Consider the following 26,800-nt stretch of genomic DNA (forward strand, 5'->3'; position numbering starts at 1 on the left):
TCTCCTAACCGATTGAGATTTGAACCTTAGTTTTTTACGTTGCACGTTGTGAGAGAATAGTCTATTCTGCTGCAATCAACTCCGGTTAGTAGTAAGCAATATATGTCATTTAATTTCGCGAAAGGGGATATTTGTTTTAGTTTTCAAATGGCGCTAATAGTACATTTACGGCCGTCCTTAAGAGAATTCAACCTCAACAGTTAAATGCTAAATATCAAACCCTGAATCAAATGATCAAGAAACCTGTTCTAAACCACTTGTATCAAACTATGGTGTGAGTGTGACCATACCTATAGTACAGTATAATTATGGTTTTCACATTTTTCTATCACTGCATCCTATTTTTCTTTTGAAATCCACTTCCACTCTTTCATTGTTCAAATTTACTGAACCGCCTTAAAAAGTTGCATATTCGTGACCACGTTCATCCACCTTCACATGCACACAACAACAAAAAAAGAATCATCTTTTCTCTTCCCACAAACAATTTCTATACCTTTCCTCTCAAAAAAGTTACCTCTTTTTGTTCTCTTTATATATTAATTAATTCCATTTGGTTTTTCATTTTCCCTTTCTTAGAACTATTCACTATCAATGGCACTTCTTTGCTCTCAAACTTCTTGTTCTGTTTTTGCTTCATTTTTCTTACTTTTTTTCCTACTTTCTCTTCAATGCCAAAAGGGTACTTCTTTTCATCATCATCATCATCATCATCATCACCATGAACGAGTTCATCATCAAAAACCCATTTTGAAAGCAAATAACAATCAAAGCACTTGTGCATTGTTTGTTGGAAGTTGGGTTTATGATGAAAGTTACCCTTTTTATGAATCTTCTAGCTGTGAAATTATAGACCCAGAATTCAATTGTCAAATGTATGGTCGACCCGATTCTGATTACCTTAGATACCGTTGGAAACCCCTTAATTGTGAGCTTCCAAGGTAATAAAAACAACAAAAGATTGTGTTTTTAGATAATGTAGTGTGTAGTTGCTTATATGATTATAAATTAGCTTAATTTGAATTCTGAATGATGATGTTTTTGTGGCATTGTGTAATGGTAGGTTTAATGGAGTTGAATTTCTGTTGAAGATGAAGGGTAAAACTGTAATGTTTGTAGGTGATTCACTTGGAAGGAATCAATGGCAGTCTTTGATTTGTATGCTATCTGCTGCAGCACCTCATGCTCAGACACAATTAGTCAGTGGAGATCCTCTCTCCATTTTCACATTCTTGGTGAGTCCAACAAAAATTTATCAGCTATAAGTTGTTAATTGATTACCAAAAGTTTTAAATTGTGGCTGTGATCATTGATATATTCTGAAAATTTGGGGTCAAATGTAATGTAACAAATGTTATCTCAATTGCAATTGCGGTGTCTGACACATGTGACGGACACAACACCAACACATGTGCTTACATTCAATAATGTCATTTTCTGAAATTATTACAGGTGTCGATGTGTCAGTGTCCTGTTTGGTATTCGTGTTTGTGATAGTGTTTCATAGTTATTGGTAAAAAAGAAAAATACAAACTTAGTTGATAACTACCAATCCCCCATTTGGCATGTCACACTATTTCCATTGCTAGTAAGATTTAAACCATAAAAATGCCACTTACCAAGTTCTTTTTTTTTTGGGTAAGATATAGATATTTAGTTCAAAAGAAAAAGGTAAATTAAGAGCTAAGAACTTTACTAATTTTGCAGCAGCAAAATAGTTGTTTCCCTCTTTGTAAAGTTTCATAAATAATTAAAAAGGGGTAGTAGGGTCATAATTTTTTTTGGTAATAAATAAGACAGAAGTTGTTGAAAAAGTGTTTGTAAAATAGTCTCCATTGAATCATTCATTATATGGATTTAAGGGTCCAATAGTATGCATCTGAGGGGTCCTTAAATAGGAATTTTGATACATAGTTACAGACTGCATAAATCATCTTTATGATTTATCCTGTAGAATGTTGACTATGCAAACAAGAGAAACAGTAGAGATTAAAATTGGATGTAATATGGTATATGCAGGACTATGGTGTGAACATTTCATTTCATAGAGCTCCATATTTGGTTGATGTGGATGTGATCCAAGGGAAGAGAATTTTGAGACTTGAAGAGGTAGATAAGAATGGTGACACATGGAAGAATGTTGATGTGTTGTTGTTCAACACAGGACATTGGTGGAGTCATCAAGGATCACTTCAAGGGTAGGCAAGAATAATATTTTCACTTTTTTTTAAGCTTATTCAAGAAAATACTATAAGAAAATGACATTTTAGATTTACTTCTAAAAAATTAAGTTTTTAAGAAAATTACTTATTTGGGCTGTTTTTGTTGATTAATTGACTGCAGATGGGATTATGTAGAATTAGGAGGGAAATTTTACCCTGACATGGATAGAATGGCAGCTTTGGAAAGAGGTATGAAAACATGGGCTAATTGGGTGGATACCAATATTGACAGAAGTAGAACCCAAGTGTTATTCCAAGCAATTTCTCCAACACACTACAAGTAAGGATTATTTTAGGATGGCAAATTAAATTAAATTTTCTCTTTATTTCAGCTTAATCAGATACAAAGAAGATTTTGGTTCTATGTAACTAGCTATGGAATTATAACCAAAGATGAACCAACACTTCCAAATTAAAATAATTAGATAAAAGTAAATAATTCACCAAATTTCTTAGTTTTTTAAAAGTCGAAAGCATCTAACAAATTTACTATGTTTATGTATGGAATCAAGGTGAGTTTGACGAGATCACAATGGTACTAGTTGAACTCTAAAGTGTAGCTTTTATCAAAATTAAGGTGGCATGCCATGTTTTTGTCAAACTCACCGGCACCGCTAATCCAAACATGAACAATAATTCATCAGTCACTTAATCAAGATGTGAAATTAGCTTTTTCCCTCAAGTCAAACTAAATTTTCATTTTTCCCATTTGCATTTATCTGATAAGCTGCTTCTAGAGCTGGAAGTGGGACCTTTCTTTTGACTATCCTTGACAAGTATGCCCATATCTTGTTGCAATTTGATTATTCTATCCTGACTGAGGCTGAAAATTATTGGCTTGTTTGTTGGTGCCATCTTGTCACAGAATCATGAATGCACACTTCAATGTGCAGAACTTGCAAGAAAATATGTCAGGATAGGGATCCAATGAAAAATCAATAGAAAAATGGTTGTGATAAAAAGTCTTTTCTCCAAGAACACTTGGAGTTGGATGAGATACTTTTGGTCTCTTCCAACATAACCAGAGCTCTTAGGTTCGAATCTAGCTCTGGGAATGTAGCACGGTCGTTACAACTCTTGGTCATATCTGACTCGAGGAACTAGCCTCTGTAATTGTGCGCAGATGATACTCAATTTACACATTAAAAAAACCTTTAAATATGCTGAAGGAATTTGGTTAGAAAAGAAAGTATGCTGAAGAAATTTCTAGGCAAATAAGTTACATCATTTTACTAACATTAATATGACATTCTTACCAAAAAATGATAAAAGCTAGGTCATAATCTGATGAGCTAGGGTGCCAACATGACACATGAAGATGTTCAGTTATGTAATATTGAATGAAGATTCAGTCCAATTAATTGGAAATAAAATAAGTTCTTCTGTTATGTAGCATTAACTCATTAATGCATTGACATTAACCAAAATACCTTCTTTACAATACAAGTTTGATATGCAATAAAAATAACTAAAAACAGCAATTTGTGCTTTTTAAATTTAACAGTAACAATATGACATGACTTCATTACATTAAAATTTGGTTAAACAATATTGTTCTTCTGTTAAACAATATGATTTTTAAACAAAAATTATGCTTAGATTTGGTTGCACTAACTGCTATATTTATGTGTAGCGAAAACGAATGGAATGCAGCTGTTGGTATGACAACAAAGAATTGCTATGGTGAAACGGCACCAATCAGCGGAACAACAACAAACCTTGGAGGAGGAGCAACATACACTGATCAACAGATGAGAATAGTAGATATGGTGATTCGAGAAATGCGCGATCCTGCATATGTTCTTGATGTTACAAAGTTATCAGAAATGAGGAAAGATGGACACCCTTCCATTTACAGTGGTGAATTGAGTCCTCAACAAAGAGCTAACCCTGATCAGTCAGCTGATTGTAGTCATTGGTGTCTTCCTGGTTTGCCTGATACTTGGAATCAATTACTCTATGTTGCTTTATTCTATTAATTAATTTTGTTAGTTTTATCACTAGCTAGGTGATTTACATAGCTTTAATTCTCACTGTATTATTACTCTTTGCAACTGTGAAGTTATATATATACTATATGATAAAAACAAAAGTTTCTTTGTTGATTCTGATTCATATTAGTTGATGATATAAAGAGTTAATTAATGATTATACTACTACAATATAAATTCCTTGAAAAGTTTGATATTAATTAATGTAATGAATAGTAGTTTTAGGTTGAATTATGACAACTTATGATGAGCTCAAATTGGCAAAAGGACTTGCCTATAAGTTGCATAACTGAACTCAACAAATTGTTTCATAACTAATAGTGGTTTTAGAATGAATTATGACAACTTGTGGTGAGCTCAACTTGCCAAAAGAACAACTATTTAATATGAGGTTGGAAACAATTGTTTCTTGTTTCAGTTTGTTTATTATCTCATAACAAGTGTTGTCAAACATTGTCCAGCAACTCAGCAAACCACAAACAAGTCAATATCACACGAACAAAAACCGGTGAACGGCTAGCCTGGGACGTCATAAATCGTTAAAAGTTTATCTGTCTGGTGCGCAAATCGCCTTAGGATATAACAGGCTTATTCCGGCCAAGGTAAAGGTATCAGTTAAATTAAATTATACTAATTCTTATGTAAAATCAACATCTTTAATGCGGATCAATGTGAAAATAAAGTCGCACCTGATCTGATAAATAAAACTTTTATGAAATTAATACAAGGCAACACATAGCTTTAGCTTTAAAACCAAATAGATTAAGATAACAGTTGAAATTACAGAATTCAAAATGATACAAGATGCAATACTTATTGAAAGCCTTAATTATATTATATAGCATCATTTAATTGCCCCAGATAAAATAATACAGCGGGCTAATTCTTCATTCATGTTAATTATTATCTTCGTTCTAGCATAGTCACTTATTGCCACTAGCCCTGGATGGCAACCTTGACAGAAGCAGCTTCCAAGGGTATAATCTTCTCAAATTCTACAGGTTTGTTGACTACATTGTTCTGATTCTCATAAGCTGAATCATGAACTCCAAGTGCTGCTCTACCAGAAGGATCGAGGTTCTTAGACCAAGAAGCATCCCACTCAACAGCTTTTGCTGTGCTACATGCAACAGTTGGCCCTCCAGGAACAGTTAGCCTTGCTGAGTTCTGCAAAACAAAATAATAAAAAAAATCAATATTGGAATCAACCCTTTTTAAATTATGTTACCTTATGGTAATCAAATACGACAATGTTACCAACGCACAGAGTGGTAATAGTTTAAAAAAATAGAAATATTTGATTGAATGATTGAATTTAATGTAATCATATGTGTCAGCATTAGATAGTGTCGAACACCTAACACACCTTCAATCTAAAGTGTCGGTGCTACATAGGTTATGGTTACAAAAATTAAGAAAAGTTGATTAATTATCTTGCCTGAGGGAAGAACCTCTCAAAGATCATTCTGTAGTAGTATCCTTCCTTGGTGTTTGGAGTGTTGTGGGGGTAGATATTACTAGCATTAAGCATCATTCTATCAGTCACCTATTGGAAAATGTCAAGAAGAAATTATAAGGAAAATAAATTTTATGATAATAGCAACTTTATCACTGAATTGTAGAGAAGAAAAAAAAAGGTTGGATTTCATACATGTTTTGCAGCATGAGCTTTAAGGCCATCAATCCAACTATAACCAACTCCATCACTGAATTGTTCTTTCTGTCTGTATAAAATATGCTGCATGAAATTGAATGTTTCTATTTTAGTTTAGTAAATTAATTTTTTAGAGATCAATAGCCATTGCAGGAAATTACTTAGTACCTTTGGCAGATAAGGATTCTCTTCATCATCAAAGGCCTTCCTCAGAATATACTTCTCAATTCGTCCTTCGTCTTTTTTTATCTGGACGTAAAATAAACCAGTTTAGTATGAGCTCGTTTACTTTGAGAAAATGTTTCATGTTTTTATTTACAAAAGGTTGTTTCAGTTAAAGTTCGAACTCGAGTACTCTCAATCGCATATAATTACTCATACCATTTTATTCTCGGGATCAATATTCATTGCAACATTGATAAACTCCTTGTCCAAAAATGGAACTCTAGCTTCTAGACCCCAAGCAAAGGTTGATTTATTGGCTCTCTGGCAATCATATTGGTGAAGTGCTTTGATCTGCATATAAAAGAAATTAAACATATCTATTAATCATTATGATTCAAACCCTTATGTTATGTTCTAACATCGAACATCTAAATTCTAAATGACCTTGCGGCATGTTTCTTGGTGAAACTCTTCCTTGTTTGGTGCCTTGTGAAAGTACAGATATCCACCAAAGATCTCATCAGATCCTTCACCAGAGATAACCCATTTGACACCAAGTGATTTAATCTTCCTTGACATGAGAAACATAGGTGTACTTGCTCTAATTGAAGTCACATCATATGTTTCAACATGGTATATAACATCCTCAATTGCATCAATACCATCCTACATAACATAACACCATATATTATTATTGATTTCAAAACAAAATCGTAATCTAAAATGTTACTATTTGAAGCAGCGATTTTAGAAGCAACCAGTCTGGTGGTTGGCTCAACTGCACAGTTGTTTCTCAGTCTCTTAAAACCATATTGAACCGAGTTCAACTGTAGTTGGTTCAACCGATTTGATTTTTGTTTCAAATAACACTTATATATTTGTCATCTAGTTCAATTCATCGAACCAGTTAAACCACGACTCATATGTTTTATCGGTTTGATCTTTGATCTGGTTTTTAAAACATTGATTCCAAGTGGTTACCTGAACAGTAAAGGTAAACTCATGGTGGACAGTTCCTAGGTAGTCTGCAACTTCTTTTCCAGCCTTAAGATCAGGTGAACCCTACTCAACATCAAAAGATCAAATATTAAGACAACATTAAAGGAATTTTATTGAAAAATTAAAAAAGTACAAAAAGTTTGCATAAGTGATTCAAAACAGTATGTATGTATGTATGTATGCACCTCAAGGCCAACACAGAATGAGTGTAATTTTGATCCCCATTGTTCAGCAGCTTTTGTGGTTGCTAGGTAGCGAGAAGTGATCGATGCAACCAATGATGAGTCCAAACCTCCAGATAGTAGAACACCAAAAGGCACATCAGTCATCAACCTCTTTATCACTGCCTGTAATCACAATCAATTTGTATTTTAAATCATGAAAAAGTTTCCAATCCAAACAAAATGAGTATCAGTTGGCCCTAGTAATCCAGAATTCAGACGTGACTCGTGAGGTAAGTAAAGTATGACTGAAGATTGTTTCGGTCAGGGATCAAACTCAAGTACTAAACATGCGGTCAAACATGTTACATTGCGTCGTGAAACTAAACATGTGCTTAGAGAACTTCAAATACCAATTATGTACTAAGATCTTTATGAATCATACCTTCTCAAAGGCCTGCCTCAAAGCTAAAGGATCATAAGGAGCTGATGGAATAGCCTCAGAGTACCAAGGAGGATTGTACCATCTTCTAAACCCACCATCTTTGCTAGAGTACAAATGACCAGGTGGAAAACACTCAAAATGTTCACAATCATCATTCAAACCTTTCATTTCTGATGAAATCCAAACAGAACCTGAATGCAAACACATTCAAATATTTGTTCAAATACAAACTAAAAAAAAAACATAAATCAAATTCAAATGTAAGATATATAATATAAAATTACCATCTAATCCCCAACCAATGTATAGGGAAGTTACCCCTATAGCATCTCTAGCAACTATGTAACTGTTGTCACGAGTATCCAACAGAACAAATGAAAAGATTCCATCCAACATGTCAACAAAATCTTCTCCATATTCCTCGTACTAATAAAAAAACATTAACATCAGTAACATTAACATATACAGTTCATAAGAACTACAAGTTCAATCATAAATCTTAATCAAAGATGAGTAATTACCAAGTGTGCAATAACATCACAATCACTTCCAGTTCTGAATGTGTGATGAGAGAGCTTTTTCCTGATTTCTTCATGGTTGTAAATCTCTCCATTTACCTGAATTTTCAATATTGACACATCACTAACCAAAATTTACCAACATTAACTTTAGTAAAGTACTAACATAATTGCATGAAATTAAACATGATCGTAATCTTTGAAACACCGACATACTTGAACGTCATATACAACAAAGATACTGATGTCTAGACATCGGTAATAATTTCAAAGTACGAAAGTGATTGTATGTAATCACACATATCAGTGTCCTATGTGTGTCTGTGTCGGACACATATTTATTAGACACGCCTTCGATATAATATCGATGATAGTGTAATTGATGATGTTGAAGATAGTATGTCCTACCGTGACAATGACGGATTTGTCTTCATTAAAGAGAGGTTGATCCCCAGAAGCAGGATCAACTATGGCTAACCGTTGGTGTGCCAAAAAACAATCACCATGTTGGTGGAGCCCACTCCAATCAGGGCCACGATGCTTCAATCTGTTACATCATCAACAAACAAATAATCAACAATCAACCCATCATAGAGACATAGACCCATTAAATTAAAGAAAAATAAATAAAACTCTTACTAAGCTATTCATATCTTGAGTAAATAACAAGTTATTTATGTCACAACACTTTTTTTAAAAAATAAATTATGACATTTTAGACAAGTTGAGTTCCGAGTTTACATATCGCGCACCAAACATTTACGGTATGCTAAAACTTCGATATTAGAATTCGTTCTTACATATTTATAAGATACAAGGCATATGTCAAATAATTGAAATAATATTAGCTTGTCACATTTATTTTTTGAGCTAATGAAAAATCTAACTTTCTGTAGATGAAGTATTTTAGTAGATAAACAAAATAATAAATTATTGAAAATTCACACGTACAAAATGAACTGATTCGACCGTAGGTATTTTTTTATTGGAATAAGTATTAGCATAAGGATAAAAGAATATAGTTCTACAATTATTTAACCACTTTAAATCCTTTGTTGTTCAAATTGTCATTTCTCCTTTGAATTGTTCATAGTTCCCTTCCCACTCTAAATTTGTCAATAATTGCATTTCAACATGGACCCTACATACCACTTGTTTGTCCTAATTGATAAACAATCAATGATCTAATCAGAATATAATATAGGAAAATACTAACTAGTGCCCCTGGGCACTGGTTAAGGAACTAAATAAGGTATGAATCTATTGGAAATTGTGTAATTTACTTTTTATAAGTATAAAAAATGCTATTTTCAATGCAAAAATTATTTCTTTTGGTATCCTTAACTAGTGTCCCGGGGACACTGGTTAGCATGACCCTATAATATATTACCATAATATATTACCCTCTTATCTTATCAATGGAAATTGACCATGGTTAATTAAAGTAAAAGGTTAATGAAAGTAAAAGTTCAATGGCGCTATGGTTTTGGTGTAAAATTATTTTGTATTGATATTCAATAAAATAAAAAAAACATTTATCTATATCATATAATTAAAATAGGTTATAGTGGGATGATTTTATGAAATATATGATTATTGGATAACAGTGTAAAAATATTTTAAATTGTCCGCACATATATTATTTTCTCTTAAAGTAAATAGATTAAAATATTTTATTTTCTATAATAAATTAAAGAACAAGTCACTGTGTTCGCTTCCGTAAAAAAAAACCACTACATTTTATCTAATGAAAAAAATTCGAGTAGTATTGAGTATATCCTCTATTTCATTGTAAACTAAAAATAATCACTTTTAAATAAAGCTAAGTCTTGTGATCATTAATAATAATAAATAAGAAAGCAACGTTTGAAGTTGTCAGCATATTGTATTAAGGAGTACGAATAAAATTACTTCAAATATTCAATCATTGATTTTTATTTAATTAATGAATATGACATTTCACTTATTTTTAATCTAATTAACAATTATATGACGATTGAAACAAGGAATATGGATTATGTCATTTGGGTCCCATATTTATTCTTAATCATCATCCATAATGACAAAGATTATCATAACCCTCCTAGCTAAACAGAGTATTGCCCTGTCTTGCTATCTTAATCAGCCACTCTCAACAAGGAATTTATTGTTGCACATAGTAATGTTCAATACGAATTTGTAAAACATAAAACCACCCAAAAAGTCACGGTTGCGTATGAATTAATTTATACTACTATCATCTAAGAAATTTAATTTAATAATTAACAATTAAAAGTCATCTCATTATTTTAGAAAATCCAAATTGAAAAGCCAAGTAATAATTTAATTAACAATGAGCAATTTAATCTCTAAAATATTAGTTCACATTAGTCTTTTTGAACCGGTCTCGTGTGACTAGAATTGGTTTAGTTGCAAAAAAAAATTTATATAAAACATTAAATTTTAGGATCAATCCAACCTTGTTATCTCCATTGTAAAAGATAATCTTGTGAGAACTTAATATGATTTATTAGAGAAATAAAGATGCTCTTTCCGGGTCATTTTATAAGAAACAACTCATTTTTTATATTCAATGAATAATTAATGTATTTTTTATATATAAGATACATCAGTTAATCAATGAACCTAAAAAGTCAGCGATTTCTTATAAAAACGACAAAAGATGGTAATAATTTGGTGGCACGACCAACAATCACAAATCATCATTTGTTTTTAAGTTAAATATGATCATAGTCAAATTCTTTTAAAGATTAGACCGTTACGATCAACTGATAGTCCAGAAAATATGTACATCCTCTTCAATCACCATTATAAGCACACAAAAAAGATCACCATTAAAATTTATTGAAAAACAAAGATATTTAATCTTTAATATAGGTCAAATAGAACCGTTAATCAATAATTATCTGGTATATATAAATTAAATATGCGAAAAGAATTAATCATGTGAGCATGAAATTTAGAATACTAAAGAGGAAGAGAATGATTGCCTGCGAGAAAGCTCTAGGACACGAACCCTCTTGGCTCTAGAAGGATCAGAGCAACCAAGCACAGCAAGTATACCACACATTGTAGTATATTTTTATGTGATAATGAAATTAAATAGGGAAAGAACTTAGAAGAAATTATGAAGAAGAACACAACATGTAGTTGTAATGGTTTTGAAATTGAATGCTTATAAAAGCAATTCAGTATGCATAACTCTTCCTAGAATATGTTGTATTTATAAGGCATAATAATATGAATATTGATGATAGACACCATCAAGTGATGACGATGAAACGATGTCGTTTCTTTATAATTCAATGTACTGTTTTTTACCACTGGCTGGTCCATGACACTCCACATGGGACCCACAATTTATACCAACTATATTATGCCATGTGGTGAAACGTGGTTCGTTGTTCCTATGACTATTTTTGTCAATTAAATTATTTTTAAGATAAAACTAAATATGGTTTTTATTTTTTATTTTTTATTTTTTTTAGTTTAGTCTTTGTTCACACATGTACATATTGCTACAGTTGTTTTTGAAAAAATGAGTAAATTTCCAACTTCGTCTTCACGTGTGAGATAACATATTAGTATATAAATATAAGTGTGGTTAATTCTATTTTTTTAGTCAAATGATTTAAATTAGAAAATAATATATCAAAGTCATGTAAAAAAAATCGAATAAATGAATAAAAAAAATTGAAATGGATCGGACCAGCTCATTAGCCCAGATGACTCACACAGACTGGACCGGACTCATAAATGTATAGTCCAATAATAATTAGACCGGGCAAACCCATGTAGATATTGAAGATTGCTTTTTTTCCCCAATAGTTTCCTCTAAGGCCCCCAACGTGACCATTTTGGCCCTTTAAATGCGTTCGGATTCTAGAATCCAAAACTTGTTTGTTATGGACCATACAATCCGAAACCAGTTTAAACAAGCAATTGACTAGTTATGGCTAGCTTGTACGTGATGTTTTGCCCAAGAAAACATGGATTTGGATTGTACAATCCAAAATCCCTTGTTTTTAATGTGTTCGGATTCTAGAATCCGAAACCTGTTTGTTATGGACCATACAATTCGAAACCAGTTTAACAAGCAATTGGCTGGCTATGGCTGGCTTGTATGTGATGTTTTGCCCAGGAAAACATGAGTTTGGATTGTACAAATCCGCAATGCCTTGCTTTTTTAATTTTTGTATCGTTTCGGATTGTGCCAACGGGAAACGCTGATATTCGGTTCGTAGGATCCGAATACAGTCTATGTGACAGAAGTTGTACTTTCATAACTACTTTGACACTCAATTGAGAGCTTTGAAACTAGGGCGATTTTTTTGGTGTATCAGAGGCTTGAAAGCAACGTTTATTCACTCAAAGAGGGTCGCAATACTCAATCGGAGTCATACAAGAGGTAATATGCGCTTTAAACCGTTAATTTTTTCAATTTTCATGGTTTTATGATTGCAGTCGCCTTTGGATCACACAATCCGAAATCATTTCGGATCCTACATGCCAAACTAGGCAATTTTTTTAAAATTTTGTAAATTGTTCATTATGTAATTTTCTGCATAAAACATGATTTCGGGTTGTACAATCCAAACCTGGTAATTTGCTTGTCCATTTCGGACTATACAATCCAAACCTGTAATTTGCTTGTCCTAATGTATTTCGGATTTTAGAATCCATATCATCCTGAACCCCCCAAATTCAAGGTTATTTTGGGATTTTTGGGGGTTTAAGAGAAACACGGAGAGCGAAAAAAACAATCTTCGTAGATACTTTGGTCCACCAGATCGGACTGGGTCATGCCAGCCCATTTGACAACTCTGGCCAAAACCCATTCAAATTGCCAAAATTTTAAGATTTTTGAAACTTGTTTTTCCGGTGAATAACCCTTCACAAATTGTGTTGTTTTTTTTACAAGGACATGTACCCCCGCAAATAACCATTTTTCTTGTAGTGATGTTTAACACGTCTTTTTTTTTTTTTTTTGCTAAAATGGAAAGCATAGTATCATAGTAAGTCATCGTCATCCCAATTATGTTGGCACCTTAATGCACTACCACTCCTCTATCATCTCACCAAAAGTATTATATATAACTAATAACTCTAATTAAGAAAAAACCTACTGCAAACTTTCTATAAAATAAAAACCTACTAGAAACCGTAAAGCATGATTTTTTTTTTTTTACCCTCCTATACAAACCCATGGTGAAGCCAATGGATTACTAGTTGCCTATCCAAAAAACTGCATGCAAGAAATGGGGATATGTAGAGATCAACCTCTTCTATCAATACGCTTATCAAAATATCACATGCAGCAAACGCACACGCATATATCTAGCAGTCCCACTATTTTTCGGACATCTCATTTATCCAATTCCAACTCTTTTGCAGCTCAATGATTATTAGGTTTCCATGTGGTAAAAGATAATAACCTTTACTTAACCCATTCTGTTAGTTTCTTCTCTTTTTCAAGTAAAAATCAAACTGAAAGAAATAGAAAAATGTAGGACCCGTCGTTTACCTCTAATGTTTTTTATATTTTCATTTCCACTTTAATACATAAAACATAATAGGAAAAATAAAAGACTATGTATGAAAAAATGTTGAATTTATAAGAGGTAATCTATTAATTTAATGTCTTAAGATTTTAGATAGAGATATGATGTCTCATTTTCTTGTGGTCATGAAGCATTTGATCCTATTGTTTCTCTCGAGTTTCCCCGAACTCCCCAACAAGTGGTATCAGAGTTTTGTTTTCGCTTGGTGGGAACTCACACTCGGTGGAGATTGTTGGATTTCAAGTGTGAATGATTAAGTCTCACATTGAATATATATGATAAGAATGTTAGATTTATATATAAGAGAGGTTGCATATTAACCTAATGTCTTACTCCCTCCGTCCCAAAACTTTAGTCTTTTTGGAGTTTTGCACAGAGATTAGGAAATGGTAAAAAAATGATAAGTAAAGTCATTCTTACCCTTACTTTATGAAGAAAGAGAAAATATATTTAATTAATGTTTTAACTTTAGTAAGGGTACAAATGATAAAGTATTACCAAATGTGCATTAGTTTCTTAAAAAGACTAAAGTTTTGGAACAAACTAAAAAGGTAAAAAAACTAAAAATTTGGGACGGAGGGAGTAAGATTTTGGGTGGAGATGTGGTATCTCCCTGTCTTTTGATCATGGAGCATTGAACTCGTTGTTTCTCTTGAGCTCCCCTGGACTCCCAACAATACTCATTTCACGATGAGTGGTCTATTTGATTATTTTCAATAACAAAATATATAAATGAAATAGAGAAAAATATTTTTACTAAATATATAATTATTCTTATGTGTATTAAAATAAATGTAAATTGATGCAAGTAGTATTAATTGGAGTATTTCATGGAATTGGATCTGGTGCAGTCATTTTTTCATACAGTCGTTTAATAGTCATCCGATCACAATCGGACAGTTTAAACAAATGCAGTCAATTTATAATAGTTTAAATCATAACCGTCTGATCTTGATCGAACGGCTATAGATGTTCTGACTGCATGACTGCACCGGAAAAGCGACTGCACGGAATCCGGATCCGTATTTCATTTCTATTTCCTCCTCCTTCTTTCTTTTTCTGTTTTATTTTTAGAGTATTTCTTATAGTACTCTTTATTATTTCTGGAGAATTTAATTTCTTCTTATATTTATATATTTATTTACTTTCCCGTTCAGAAAAAAGTATTAATTAATTAGAGATACGGTTGGAAAAATATAATAAATATTGTGTTAAAAAAAATTAAATAAAAATCATTCACTTTGAAAGAAACTCTTTCAGAAATAAAATGATTCATTTATTTTGGAAGATAAAATATATTATTAATTTATTGACTTGTAGGGGGACTTCGGGTAGGAGGAACATCAAGTAAAATTTTACAAGATTACAAAAGAGGGAGATGACACATTTTCACCCAAAATCTTAAGACATTAGCTTAAAGTATCACCTCTCTTATAAAGTCAAAATTCTTCAATTATCATTCAAAGTTAATGTAAAACTTAGCAACTCACACTAATTAAAATTCAACATCTATTGCTTATTTGCTTATATGTTTGAATAAAATAAAACAACGAGAATTATGTCATATAATTAATTGTTAATTATATAGATATAGATAAAATAAAAGATTAGTTGAGTCAGTTAAGACCAAAAAATGATATATTAGATCTTGTACAAATTACGTGATCACACACATCTTTCTTTCCTGTAACCAAAAAAAACTCATGGCTTTTGTGGAGAAACCCTTGTGTGGTTATATATAATCCCAAATAAAAATTATTTTGATGACATATAAACACAAGAGAAAAAATAAAAGATGAAAGAATTAAATGTTATGGTTTTGAAATATTTTTATTTGTGTCTAAATCATTTTTATTTTGGAATTATGACCCTACAAGTATTCTCACATTTTAGATATATATATATATATATATGCTCTTCCCGCGTGCCATAAATGACCTACGAATAGGAAGAATCCTAGAACAAAATGAGAAGTAGCTAACCAACTTCTAGGAGACACATAATTGACTGCATTAATTTCTGTAGCTACGCCACCCACGGAATTTAAAGAACCTAAGGGAGCATGAGTCATATATTCTGCGGAACGACGTTCTTGCCAAGGCTGTATGTCTTTTTTCAGTCTACTCAAGTCCAAACCATTAGGACCTCTTAGAGGTTCTAACCAAGGAGCACGCAGATCCCAAAAACGCATAGTGTATATATATATATATATATATATATATATATATATGTGTGTGTCTGTGAGGCCGTTTTGTGGCTTTTAGGCATGTCTTAGGGCTCATTTCTATATTAATTAACATACTCCCTCTGTTCAAAATTTTATCTTTTTTTTTTTTTGAAATGAAAATTTTTATCTCTTTTAGTTTTGTCCTAAAACTTTGATTCTTTTAAGAAATTAAAATTTATTTTACCTGACAAAAAAATTAAAACATTTATTAAATAAATTTTATCATTTTTAATAAAGTAAATGTAAAAATGATTTTTTTTTACTCAAAAACAACGATATTCATTCATTCAAATTTATAGGGAATACATCAATCGAAATCATTACAAATTCAATTTCGCTAAAAACTAATAAGGATGAATCTGCAAACACAAACAGGCTCACAGTATCCGAGTTAATAGCATAAAACGGCATAATGTCTAAGACAAAGCCTACAATTGATATGACAAACTTCAAATGTCCGGAGTAATCATGTATCCGGATCAATAACGTTGATGATGCTAAAGTCATTGAATCTGCACTGAATTGAGATAGAAACAAACCTGCAAATATGAACAAAAAAAACACCGTACCAAGACGGGACAAACACCATACAAAGACGGGATAAACAAAACTCCGCACTAAGACGGGATTAAAACAACACCAGATGAAAAAAATCAGAAGAAAAAACTCGAATAAAACTCAAAAAGTATGTGGATATCACTTATTTAAATAAAAAGAAATATAAAAACAATCAAGAGGGGTGATTTCGGATCAAAATTGATCCTAAACCACCCCTCTCTAATTGATAAACCAAGAAAAATCAACAAAAGAAAAGATCGCGGCTGAGAGAGAGGGGAGAAAGAATTAGGGTGGAACTAAATGTAAAAATGATTTAATTTATCAATATTTATTATTTTTTAAAAATTTATGAACACTACTTAAACTTTGGTAGTATATAATTAATTTAAGTGAAAGGTTCTGATTCAATTAAAAATATTGAGGCTCTCTTTTATTTAGACTTTTGAATAAGTAGAGGACTATAATTCATTGACAAATGTGTGTCACTAATTTGTTTTGATGGTGGATAAAATTAGAGTACAATCCATGTCTATTTATTTTTTTATTTTATATAATGAGTACAATATGCATGTTTGAGTTATGAAAAATCTTTTATTCGTATAATTGTATTGTTAATTTAACCGAGTGAATAAACTCAAGTGTGATTAGTAAAAAAAAAATTGGGTTACCATGATGTTCGTACTAAGTTTCTACTACCGTTAACGGTGACTAATATCCGTTGGAGAACTCTGAACAACTATACAAGTGAGTTTGACAGTATATTTTAACCTCAAGACCTTAAGACAATAAGCTTATGGATCTTTCTCACTCATAAAATGTTTAACCTCCATTTTTCTAATTAATATAGAACTTAACTTACCCCGCACTTGCCACATCATATATTAAGTGTCCATAACATCTCCAATGGACATAATTTATGATACTTATTTTGGGTAATTTATCTTTTATATAGTGGGCTCCAGTGTACCATGTCACATTTATATAACGAGTAATTTATATTTTTTTTTTCCAGGTAGCTTAATGGGTAGAAATTTCACTTTAAAGGTGGATAAGTGGAGTGTCCAGGGTTCGAACCCCGGCTCCTGCGTATATAACGCGATGTCCCTACCAACTGAGTTAAACTCATTGGAACCACAATGATTTTACTTTGACGGTGTATATTTAAACGATTTATAAGATACTATAGCTTAATTAATTCTTTGGTTAATAAATTACAAGTATAATCAATTATATATTTATATGGAACATTATCTTAAATAAGATACTCTACAACTTTTTATGGAACTTGTATTCCCACCTAAATGTGTTCTAATGAAAGCAAAAATCATGGTAGTTGCATAGTATTTGAAACTGAATGGTGAAACTCTTATTGGAGATGCTCTAAGTTTCAGCGTTAGATTCTTTAGAAGAAGAAAAACAATAAAACTAATAAAAACATTACGTTTCTCGTATTCTATATAAACTTAATTAAAAGTGAAATCAAGCTAAACAAATAAAAACAAAAAATTCTCATCTATAACTACAAGTACAAATTAAACCCTATGAAGTCCCTGTCCATAGAATCAAGTCATCAATGGAATTGCGATGGTAAATCTTCGTTTCATAATACGATATCGATTTTTTGCATCCAAATCTTAGTGGCTTTTAGAGGTTACATAGAGTTATTTTGATACTTCACTTCATGACAATTTAACATGTGGTTTATGCCTTCCAAAGTTTGGTTTATGACTTTTGGTAGCTCTCTTAGGTCGTTTTTATTTTCATTATTTCCTAATCCACATAAGTGAAGATTTTGATTGATAAAGACTCTCAACTCCTCAATTTATTTTCCTAGTGGTATTATGTGTATATATACATAATTCAAATGTTATTTTAGTTCACTCACTAATATTAATGGAATACAATTAAATTGTAACCACATATATGTCAAAATAAAAAATGATGAGTAGCATTGAAGTGAAGTTACATATAAATAATTTTGAGATATTTGTTTATATATGAACATTAGGTACGTATGCCATGAACAACTGTCTCAATTGTTTGGATTAATTTTTTTATTATAATGTGATTAATTGTTCAAGTTAACAAGGCATGAACTATTGACTGATAGCTTGGATTAAATATTTTTATTTTAATGTGGTTAGTTGTTGAAGTTAATAAGTAAGCTAAAAATGACTAACATGAAGTGGTTCTAGCAGAAGAAATAGACTATTTTTATATAAGAATTGATAAATTAATATTTGAATTTTGGGTAGGAAAAATATCGATATATAGTGAGAAAATGTATAAGAAACGAAAAAAATAATTAGAGACTACACAAACTATGTCATTTTATAAAAACAATAGGTGTATTCAAATAATTAATGTAGAATAAATATAAAACCAAGGTGTATAAAGTGGGATCATGAACTGTTTTAACCAAGTTGAATTTAATTTCATGTATGGTTATGTGTTTCTCTTTTTTTTTTTTTTTTAAGAAATGTGTTTCTCATTTTATTTATGTATTTCTCAATGTTTTTAATTTTATTATAAAAAAAATAAATATATATTATATTGTTTAAATACATTTCATTATATTAATTAAAATCAATGAATTAATATTTGAATGAAACATAATTAAACAAAAATAAAAAATATAAAAGAGTTGATATGGTTGGAGGGTTTCTGAAAAGGTCTTACTATTAAAAAGTAAAATATATATATATATATATATATATATATATATATATATATATATATATATATATATATATATATATATATATGAGTCAGGATCCGTTGACACCAACTAGTTTGACACCAAATGTTACACCTCTCAATAACGTTTTAACCGATATAAATTTTATAAAATCCACCGTTGGATTGAAAGTTTACATCATATAGATCATTTGTGTAAAATTTCAAATAAATCCAAAATCATTTGATATGTTATTGAGATACATCAAAATTAACGGTTTTTGTATTTTTTTAAATGCCGTTAATATTTATGTGTCTCAATAGCATATCAAATGATTTTGGATTTGTCTGAAATTTTACACAAATGATCTATATGATGTAAACTTTCAATCCAACGGTGGATTTTATAAAATTTATATCGGTTAAAACGTTATTGAGAGGTGTAACATTTGGTGTCAAACTAGTTGGTGTCAACGGATCCTGACTCTATATATATATATATATATATATATATATATATATATATATATATATATATATATATATATATGAATTACTTAAGAATATATAATATGTCGCTGTGGTGTGGCGAGTACTTGTCAAGTTGTAAATAGTTATAGAATCTAAAATAAGATGCTTACAAACTTAGCATAGAAGATGATCTAATAGATAGTGTTTGTACTATTATTACTCATCCTAGATGCCTCTAGTGTTTAGAATTGAGAGTTTATGCATATAATTCATTCCCCTCGAATTCAAAAATCGATAGCAATTGGTAGTTGGTTCAGTGGTGATTGACGCTGGACTTGGTAGGAAAACTATGGTTCGATCCCCGCAACTATGATCGGGAGGAAATTGGAACCACTTGATGTCAGAATTGACCCCCGAATTCGATTAAACAGTCTAGTGAATCAGATATTGGTGGTGAAAACTCACCAAAAAAAAATCAATAAAAAATTGATAATTTTAGTTTTTAATGTCATACGTGGCCTAATATAATCATGACATGTGACGTTACGTTACATAATAAAATGACTTTAGGGATTGACAGTTTTATATTAAGGTATTTTTTTTTTTTTGGTACATATGTTATATTAATGTAGTAATTTGCAGGAATTGAATCTAAATAAAAAAAATAAAAATAAAAAAAACTTAGGGTCTAAAATGAAATTATAGTCGCAAGGGATTAACATTTTATTTAAGCCAAGAATATACAGTATCTTAGTAAAGAAACAGATCATTTATCCCATTTTCATTTGAAATCAGTCACTTATGTTTAAAAACATACACAATGTTAGATAAAATTCATTTTTCATATATTGTTGTAAGAGAAAATTCATTTAATCATTTTTCATATACATGTTTCCAAAAGATTTACTAACCAAAAGATGAATTATTAATTTTTAGTAAACCACATTATCCTCCACAGGACGTGACTATGTATATTTAATTGGTTAAAGTAATTATTATCAAAAATAAATAAATTGGTTAAAGTAATTGAAATTCATTTAAAATATTTTTTAATAAAACATTTTTCATACGCACCGACCAAAAATTAATCTCTAAATCAAATGATTAAAGAACTTAAGTATCTATCATTTGTGTATATTGTGTAAAGGTATCGAGTTCAACTCCTCCTAGAACGAATCGTTTGGAAGAACCCCGAGTTTGATTTTTTATGAGAACAATTCTTGGTCAAGTTATATTTACATCGCAGCCGTACTCTAGAATATCAGGGCACCCTTTCCCCCAGAAAACAAATGGTTAATACAAAAAAAAAAATTGTAATATAAGTAGACCTGGAATAAAAATTTATTAAAAACAAATGATTGACTTGATACTTAAAGAAAAAGGATGAATGGCTTATTTGAAACTTTCAATTAAATTAAAATAACTCTAAATGAAGATTTGCCTAATAGTTACATAGCATATTTAGTTTGTCTGAGACATAAAAACTTGATAAATTATAAGCTTAATAATTTAACACCGTTGCCTACTTAGAATCATTGTCCAAATTAGGGGTGATCGTATCCGAACCAATCCAAAAGTAAAACCGCAAATCGAACCAAACCAAACCGAAAACCACAAAAACCACATTTGGTTTGGATGTATTTGGATGACTTTCTTACTGAACCGCAAACCGCAAAACCGCAAACCGCAAAAACCGCGGATAACCGCAAAAACCGCATTAAGTTACTATTATATATTTATATTCCAATATCGTAAAAGAAAATATATTTATATTCCAATATACATGCCCAATTACCAAGTCAGTCGACCAAATTAATCGAACTTCAAGTTATTTTTATTTTTTGTACTGAAATTTTATTTTGGTGTTATAATGTTATTTTAAATAAACAAAATTTATCGGTACCGTGATGTTATTTTGAAAATTCAATTTTTTATATATTTAAAATTGTAAGTTACTATAATGTTATTTTGGATAAATAATTTTTGTTGGTACTACAATGTTATTTTGGAACTTCAATTTTTTATTTTTTTTTTTATGCTTAAAATTGTTCGGTACAATCGTTATGTTTTAAACTGCACCAACCGAACCGATCCAAACCGCATTGGTTTGGTTTGGTTTGGATGACTTTTTAAAAATCAACCGAACCAAACCGAACCGCATGCATTTTTATCTCGCAGTTAGGATGACTTTTATGCTCAAAACCGAACCATCACCCCTACTCCAAATCAATAATGTCCAAATCAATAATCTCCTAACAGGAACGAGAACAACAACAGTACAGGAGTAAAAAATGCAACTAATGTACTTTCCTTTGACATGATAACATAAATCAAAATTTGGCATTCTCTCTAAACTCATCAGCAGTAGAAAACTTGGGGAGCTCATCCATATCCATATATACCTAATGATCTACTTAACTGCTTGCTTCAGCTGACATTTGACCTTTACGTGACCTCTTCCTTTTTCTGCTTCTCTTCGCTGTGTTGTCTCCTTTCGTTTCCTGCATAAGAATCAAATTAATGAATATCCACCAGATCTATAGGAAAAATGCAAAATATAACTCCCACAGTTAAAACACATTTAAGATAGTGTACAATAGCTGAAGCATTCAAAAGATAATAAACTAAGCAATTTGGAATTCGGTTAATGCACATGCCAAAAGTAACCAGAACAAAACAACAATAAGTAGCATCTGAACAGTTTTGCACAGTTCCAACGGTGAAACCTATGTTAAATATAACTCATGAATAGAAGGCTCAGAACAATTGTAGACCTAGTTAGTCAGAAGACTGCATTTGCAAGAGACTGATTCCACCCCCTGAGATTCTGGTCAGACAATAGTAACTCTTAACTGCTATGCCGAGACCCCCCCCCCTTTATAGTATTGAAACCAATAGAGACATAAAAACAACCAAACTCTTCACGATGCAGCTAAGTGTTTTCAAGTTCAAATTGAAGAAACATTTAAATATTTTTTGCCACCCACCTTTGAACTGTTTTGGTCTTCACGGCTTTTTTTCTTCTTGCAAGAAAGTGGATTTGGACCCTGCAAAGTTCACAGTGATATCATCAAAAAATGACACAATGCACTAACTGTTAGAAACAATAACTAATGACTAAAACTTTCTATGCAAAGTGCATCACGTGCTGCAAATAAGAGAGAGAGGGGGGGCGAGAGAAAGAAATACAAAGAAATTAATTTGAGGCAAAATTATATGAAGTCTGTATGAACAATTGGCTGCTACTAAAGTATTAAAAACAAATACTGCCAGTTGGTTAACAATCACTTCCATGTGGTAGTGCCGGCTGGAGTCTCTAATTCTTTCGATCTTTTAATATTCAGTTACATAGTCACTGTTGTAATCAGCTATAAATATCTCAGAGTAATTGAGCATCTCTCAGGTTATATCATTTCCTATGTGTTTCTCTTATTACCACTATCACCACCAACAAAACGGTAAGCTATAGCCTATAAGTCTACATACAATTAAAAAATCAAACAAGAAAAAAAATACAGCTCAAAAATAAAGTATAACCTTTGCTCTTTTTCTCTTGAACTGGGGTCTATCCTTGATTCCAATCTTATTCCTTGAAGTAATACTTCTTTTTATTGCCTGTGCACTTGCAATAGGATCTTCTGAGTCCTTGTTTTCAACTATTTCAGTATTGGAATTGTCGGCTTCCCCAGCAGCTAATCTATTCATTGCCCTCTCCCTAAATATCTGGTATTCTTTATTGGTCATATGCAATCGTCCTTCTTCAGAAGTTTTGACATATTCCTTCTGAAATGCAGATGGAGATTCGAGGAAAAGAGCATTTCTGAGACCAAATATGAGAGGCACGCCAGGTACCTGCAACGAGCAGATAAAAGAGACTAAACATATGTATAATGGTACAATTCAACACAAAGTCGACACATTTTAGATAAAGTCATTGGCACAAAACAGGTCAGTTATGCAAATAACATTTTATTCTGATTGTTGCAATTAACATTACAAAAAATATTCCAACCTCTTCCAACTTCTTCCGCAGGTCAGCGTCCTGACTAGCAACAAAGAAGTGCTCAGAATTATTTTCTCCGACAACCTCAGTGATGCAGGAATCGGCCCTCACACATTTATCATGCTCACATCTGCAAAATGGAGTTTATATCAAACTATAAAACCATAACCACGGCAATACATGTGCTCAAATATCTCAAACCAAATAAATAAACGACGACCTTTCTGGTCTAGTGCACTAATAGAATATTAGATATTGATGATTAAGGCTTAAAAAAGTTAAAATACAGCTTCAATTCTTCACATTGTGGATGTCAAAGTCAGTTCTATTTCCATATGTATATGGCTGTATAAATATTAATTCTCAATGCAATTATAACAGAACTCAATGAGGGTAACAAAGTAACAATACTTTTTAAGTTTACATACTTCCAAGGCACAAGATTAGTCTTCTAAGAGGTCATCCCTATTAATGTTGGTTTGAAAAGGAATTCTGCCTTCTCCGGGTTTTGAAAAGTTGAACTAATAGGCCAAAGTGAGAAGGGATTGGATGAGGAAGTTATTTTTCTTTTTCCTTTAGACAATGCAAGTGATTTAGGTTATCCACAATAACTTCTTGACTTGTTGGAGCACTTAATTAATCAATTAGGCTAGGACCAAAAGGTGGCTTTCTTACCAGATAACAATAATAGGGGGAGATAAAAAGAAGAAAAAGAACTTCAAACATTAGCAACAACAATAAAAGAAAAACCTAAATGATTTAAAAGGCTTAGTCATATTCTTTCAAAACTTTGAAGCAGATTCTTTGCTGAGGCAAAAGGAGATGTTGCTTTGTGTCGAACAAAAAATTATTGGACTGAATTATTCGGGCCTATTTTCTTAAAAGAAAAATTATCAACCTAACCCAATGTTGCTAATGTGGGAATGCCAAAAACCCGTCATATAAGGATGCCATCACGGCCTATCGTGCTGCCCTGGCAGGCATCCCTTCACAAATTGCCTATGGCAGTTGTCAAAAACTCCGCTACTCTATTCCACCATGGCAACCATTTAACAATACTAATAACCTAACTTAGCCTTCCAAAACCACATAGCCCAAAATTTTCTAAGCCAACCCATTAGACCCCTCTAATAAAGAAAAATGGTACAAATTCACATATAAAAGGGTTTCAACCTACACAATCCGGTATCATTCATCGTGCACATCTATCATAAGGTTTGTTAAATCACTTGTTATCCAGCAAATGTAAGCAGCATTTGTATATACTATATAGAAAGATAGAGAATTGTTTAACCTTGCAATTATAAGATTCTTAGCTGCCTCAAGAGCCTCAGAATAGGATTTACCAAGCCGTTTCAACTCGGCTAAAACACAGCTGCATTACCTCAATCCAAAATCAAAAACCCATATCAACAACACAAAAAATAAATTAACAAACCAAAACAAAAGAATCTGAAACAAATCAAAACAAAGACCTTGTTGTGTAAAGCTTGACAGGAGAACTAAGAATATTGGCAAGAGCCGTGTCAGCCGGAGTTATACGATTGGCAACAAGGTGATGAACAAATGTTCCATCACAAAGAACTCTGTAAGGCTTATGGAAACCAAAACATGCAGTGTAAAACGTTAAACTCTTCCTATGCCTTTTTTGCTTCTTAACCTTCATCTACATAAAAACCAAAAATATGTATCCAAATTAAAACAATGAAAACCTAAATTTTCATATTTATGTATAAACAAAACGATTTCTTTCATGAAATTGAAATCCAGATTCTAAAGCAAAAAATAAAATTTATAATTACCTATGCTTTCAATCGCGGAATCGCTTTGCTATGGAGAATATTTCTGTTGTGTTGTGTTTGTATATGTTGTGCGGCTGCCGGCGACAAACTCCGACTGCGGGACACTGGTGCTTACTTTTTGCGGCAGAGTATGGAGAACGGCGGGACACTGGTGCTTCTAACAGGAGAGCGGCTTTGCTCCTTTCTATTAGCTCCTTTTAGTCCTTTTCTTCTTATGGATGTGTGACATGTGGCAAACTTTAATCTAAAGGCTGGTATTAAAAACTTAAAATTAAATAGAAGAAACAGAATTGAAACGGCGTTTCCATCTACCTCCCTCGGTTTTTCTCATCGCCGTCAATGTTGCACCGTCGCCGCCTCTCACCGTTTGTCACAGTGGCAACGCACTTCAAGGGGAATTTGATTTTCTATGATTCAGAATATTTCAACAAAGGGGAATTTGATTTCTTCTTTCAATGTTAGTAACAATAATTCTTCTATAAGATTCTTAAATTATTCTTCCAGTGACGTTGACATGAGATTTGCTCCGGCGGCAAGGCGATGGAGATGTAGCAGTATGTTTCGAACGGGGCTAGAATGGTGAGTGTCGCTGCTGGGACAGATGGAGCAAAGCAGCGGCGAGAGCTATAGAAGTTAGGAGAAGAAGAGGCAGCGCGATGCTAGGAGAAGGTGAAAAACATTTCAAATCTTTTTTTTACTGAACCGTTCCCAACCCTAGCTGCAAATATTTTAGAGATTCTTTGGTGATTTAGAATTAGGGTTATGTATGGAAGAGAACAATGAACTTGTGTTTTCCTCTTGTTAACCTCTTGAGTTAACTGTCAAAAAAAAAAAAATCTCTTGAGTTAATTTTCTAATTCTAGAAAGAAAAAAGAAAAAAAGGTAATTTGGAGTTCAATCGAGAAAGGTCGGAATTGTTTGATTTGTTTCATAGACATTGAATTGTTTCATCCGGATTTTTAAAGCCTAAAAGTAGGTATATGTTTTTTTAAAAATAACAAACACTTTCAAATAAAAATTGGCGTACATTATAAAAAAAAAAAATAAATAAAATTGGCGTCATTAAATTAAATCGAAGTAAATTTATGTCTTCAAAAAAAAAAAATCAGAGTAAATTTTTTTTTTTGGGTCTTAATCGGAGTAATTTTTTTTAAAACAACAATCAGAACGCAACATCTCTTTTATAAATTGATTTGCCAATAAAAGTTGAAGGACATAACTTAAACACTATATCTAAAGAAATAGAGTGACGACATTTATTTCAATAAATAATCACAATACAAATTTAGGGAAAGAAGAGTCTGTTGGAAAAATATGACATAGAATTATTTCAATAATAATAAATCA

At 31.7% G+C, this 26,800-nt stretch overlaps 3 protein-coding genes across 4 annotated transcripts; 1 reads left to right on the forward strand and 2 right to left on the reverse strand.

Annotated features, from left to right (window-relative positions):
• The first annotated feature begins 414 nt into the window (after positions 1–414).
• LOC123881848 (protein PMR5-like) lies at positions 415–4,337 on the forward strand. Its single transcript, XM_045930595.1, has 5 exons — positions 415–941; positions 1,064–1,235; positions 2,020–2,198; positions 2,344–2,502; positions 3,856–4,337. Exons 1-5 carry the CDS (start codon positions 595–597, stop codon positions 4,199–4,201), a joined length of 1,203 nt encoding a protein of 400 aa, XP_045786551.1. The 5' UTR covers positions 415–594; the 3' UTR covers positions 4,202–4,337.
• A 616-nt stretch (positions 4,338–4,953) lies between these two features.
• On the reverse strand, positions 4,954–11,489 carry LOC123881849 (asparagine synthetase, root [glutamine-hydrolyzing]). The gene is made up of 13 exons (XM_045930596.1): positions 11,146–11,489; positions 8,564–8,702; positions 8,159–8,254; positions 7,922–8,063; positions 7,638–7,828; positions 7,217–7,378; positions 7,014–7,094; positions 6,477–6,698; positions 6,249–6,383; positions 6,036–6,116; positions 5,865–5,951; positions 5,652–5,759; positions 4,954–5,380 (listed from the first exon to the last, which is right to left on the reverse strand). The coding sequence occupies exons 1-13, from the start codon at positions 11,223–11,225 to the stop codon at positions 5,150–5,152; spliced, it is 1,755 nt and encodes a 584-aa protein (XP_045786552.1). The 5' UTR covers positions 11,226–11,489; the 3' UTR covers positions 4,954–5,149.
• A 10,387-nt stretch (positions 11,490–21,876) lies between these two features.
• LOC123921204 (rRNA-processing protein UTP23 homolog) lies at positions 21,877–26,380 on the reverse strand. Of its 2 annotated transcripts, none has more exons than XM_045973641.1 (7): positions 25,454–26,380; positions 25,127–25,317; positions 24,946–25,026; positions 23,661–23,781; positions 23,186–23,500; positions 22,636–22,695; positions 21,877–22,149 (listed from the first exon to the last, which is right to left on the reverse strand). In XM_045973641.1, the coding sequence occupies exons 2-7, from the start codon at positions 25,315–25,317 to the stop codon at positions 22,063–22,065; spliced, it is 855 nt and encodes a 284-aa protein (XP_045829597.1). In that variant the 5' UTR covers positions 25,454–26,380; the 3' UTR covers positions 21,877–22,062. The 2 variants fall into 2 exon arrangements, with proteins under 2 accessions (XP_045829597.1, XP_045829599.1); XM_045973643.1 differs by having other exon boundaries at positions 21,884–22,151; positions 22,647–22,695.
• Between the last annotated feature and the right edge of the window lie 420 nt (positions 26,381–26,800).

Source organism: Trifolium pratense, linkage group LG4 (genome assembly GCF_020283565.1).
Source record: "Trifolium pratense cultivar HEN17-A07 linkage group LG4, ARS_RC_1.1, whole genome shotgun sequence".
Classification (NCBI taxonomy): domain Eukaryota; kingdom Viridiplantae; phylum Streptophyta; class Magnoliopsida; order Fabales; family Fabaceae; genus Trifolium; species Trifolium pratense.

Bases quoted from the DNA above. Each gene is read 5' to 3' on its own strand.
- LOC123881848 (XM_045930595.1), top strand. From the start codon at position 595: ATGGCACTTCTTTGCTCTCAAACTTCTTGTTCTGTTTTTGCTTCATTT. The intron at 1,236-2,019 runs GTGAGTCCAACA...TGGTATATGCAG, and splicing joins TCTCCATTTTCACATTCTTG to GACTATGGTGTGAACATTTC. The intron at 2,503-3,855 runs GTAAGGATTATT...ATTTATGTGTAG, and splicing joins ATTTCTCCAACACACTACAA to CGAAAACGAATGGAATGCAG.
- LOC123881849 (XM_045930596.1), bottom strand. From the start codon at position 11,225: ATGTGTGGTATACTTGCTGTGCTTGGTTGCTCTGATCCTTCTAGAGCC. The intron at 8,255-8,563 runs GTAGGACATACT...TTGAAAATTCAG, and splicing joins ACAAATCCGTCATTGTCACG to GTAAATGGAGAGATTTACAA. The intron at 7,379-7,637 runs GTATGATTCATA...TTGTGATTACAG, and splicing joins TGAGGCAGGCCTTTGAGAAG to GCAGTGATAAAGAGGTTGAT.
- LOC123921204 (XM_045973641.1), bottom strand. From the start codon at position 25,317: ATGAAGGTTAAGAAGCAAAAAAGGCATAGGAAGAGTTTAACGTTTTAC. The intron at 23,782-24,945 runs GTTAAACAATTC...TCCATTTTGCAG, and splicing joins AAGAATCTTATAATTGCAAG to ATGTGAGCATGATAAATGTG. The intron at 22,696-23,185 runs GTTATACTTTAT...TGAACTTTGCAG, and splicing joins TCAAGAGAAAAAGAGCAAAG to GGTCCAAATCCACTTTCTTG.